Source organism: Seriola lalandi, unplaced genomic scaffold (assembly GCF_002814215.2).
Source record: "Seriola lalandi dorsalis isolate HSWRI2012SDOR001 ecotype SW California unplaced genomic scaffold, Sedor1 jcf7180001977872, whole genome shotgun sequence".
Taxonomy (NCBI): Eukaryota; Metazoa; Chordata; class Actinopteri; order Carangiformes; family Carangidae; genus Seriola; species Seriola lalandi.
In genome coordinates this window covers 1-981 of record NW_019448538.1, presented here as the reverse complement: position 1 = coordinate 981, position 981 = coordinate 1, and the positions used below count along the sequence as shown (strand labels likewise).

At 49.1% G+C, this 981-nt stretch overlaps 1 protein-coding gene across 1 annotated transcript; it reads right to left on the bottom strand.

The window, feature by feature from the left end:
* Window positions 1–22: 22 nt before the first annotated feature.
* Window positions 23–934, bottom strand: LOC111657564 (CTP synthase 1-like). The gene is made up of 3 exons (XM_023409779.2): window positions 808–934; window positions 559–710; window positions 23–434 (listed from the first exon to the last, which is right to left on the bottom strand). The coding sequence occupies exons 1-3, from the start codon at window positions 883–885 to the stop codon at window positions 224–226; spliced, it is 441 nt and encodes a 146-aa protein (XP_023265547.2). The 5' UTR covers window positions 886–934; the 3' UTR covers window positions 23–223.
* Between the last annotated feature and the right edge of the window lie 47 nt (window positions 935–981).

The following is a 981-nucleotide window of genomic DNA, read 5'->3' as shown; positions in this document are numbered from 1 at the left end:
TGTTTAGTTCACAGCCTGGAGAAGTGCAGCTAAAGGGTGATGCTAAAGGGACCTTGTCCAAAAATGTGTCCAGCGTGAGACAACGAGAGAAAGAGGGAGTTGTTGTTCACAGCTCTACAATGAAATGAAGTTTTAGCTTTTATAAATAGTTAAATATTTTCAGAACCTGTGGTGGGTCTGATCAGACTGTGGCACAGGAGTAGAGGTTCTTCCACACCTGAACTTAGAGCTGTCCACTTGAGAACAGATCACCCGAGACTGATGTTAGTACCAGGTGTGAACAGGACCACCGTGTTCGTACCTTAACCTCCAGTTTGTGACTAATGGCCAGGGCTGAGTGCTCCAGTGCTTTGATGACAGAAGCGTAAGAGTCTGAGAACTTGGTGTACTTCCCGACCAGCGCTATAGAGCAGTGCTCCAGCAGTCTGTCCGACCTGCGAGGAACACATGTGCGTTAGTATACCATTTCAAACAAGACCTGTAAAACCATCAAACCACGCAGGACAGAAGAGAACAGCAGGAGCAGTTTGTTTTCAACCATCTTCATCTTCGACTCACCTGTCGGACATCTCCTTCCATTTAGTCAGCATCTTCCTGGGTCGGGCCTCGATGGGCATATTCAGCCTCCTGCTCAGGTAGCTCACCACACCCTGGTCCTCCAGCAGGAGCGGCACTCTGTAGATGGACGACACGTCCTGCACGCAGATGACCTGGAACGAGACGGGTCAGTGAGCTGAGAACTGCCGAGCGAGTCGCGGCTCATCGAAGCGAAACGATCAGAGTGTGTCAGCGTCAGCGGCGATGTACCTGTTCAGGTTCTACGTGGCAGAACATCGAGATCTTTTCTTTAACAGAGTTTTCCAGAGCGGTGGAACAGCGACACATGATCTGTTGGCGAAGATGAGAAGGAAATTTAACGATCAAATGATTGACAAACTCCCATTTCTCTCTCATCTTTGAGATGTTTCGACGGGCTTCCTT

Bases quoted from the DNA above. Each gene is read 5' to 3' on its own strand.
- LOC111657564 (XM_023409779.2), bottom strand. From the start codon at position 885: ATGTGTCGCTGTTCCACCGCTCTGGAAAACTCTGTTAAAGAAAAGATC. The intron at 711-807 runs GTACATCGCCGC...GTCTCGTTCCAG, and splicing joins GCCACGTAGAACCTGAACAG to GTCATCTGCGTGCAGGACGT. The intron at 435-558 runs GTGAGTCGAAGA...TGTTCCTCGCAG, and splicing joins TGGAAGGAGATGTCCGACAG to GTCGGACAGACTGCTGGAGC.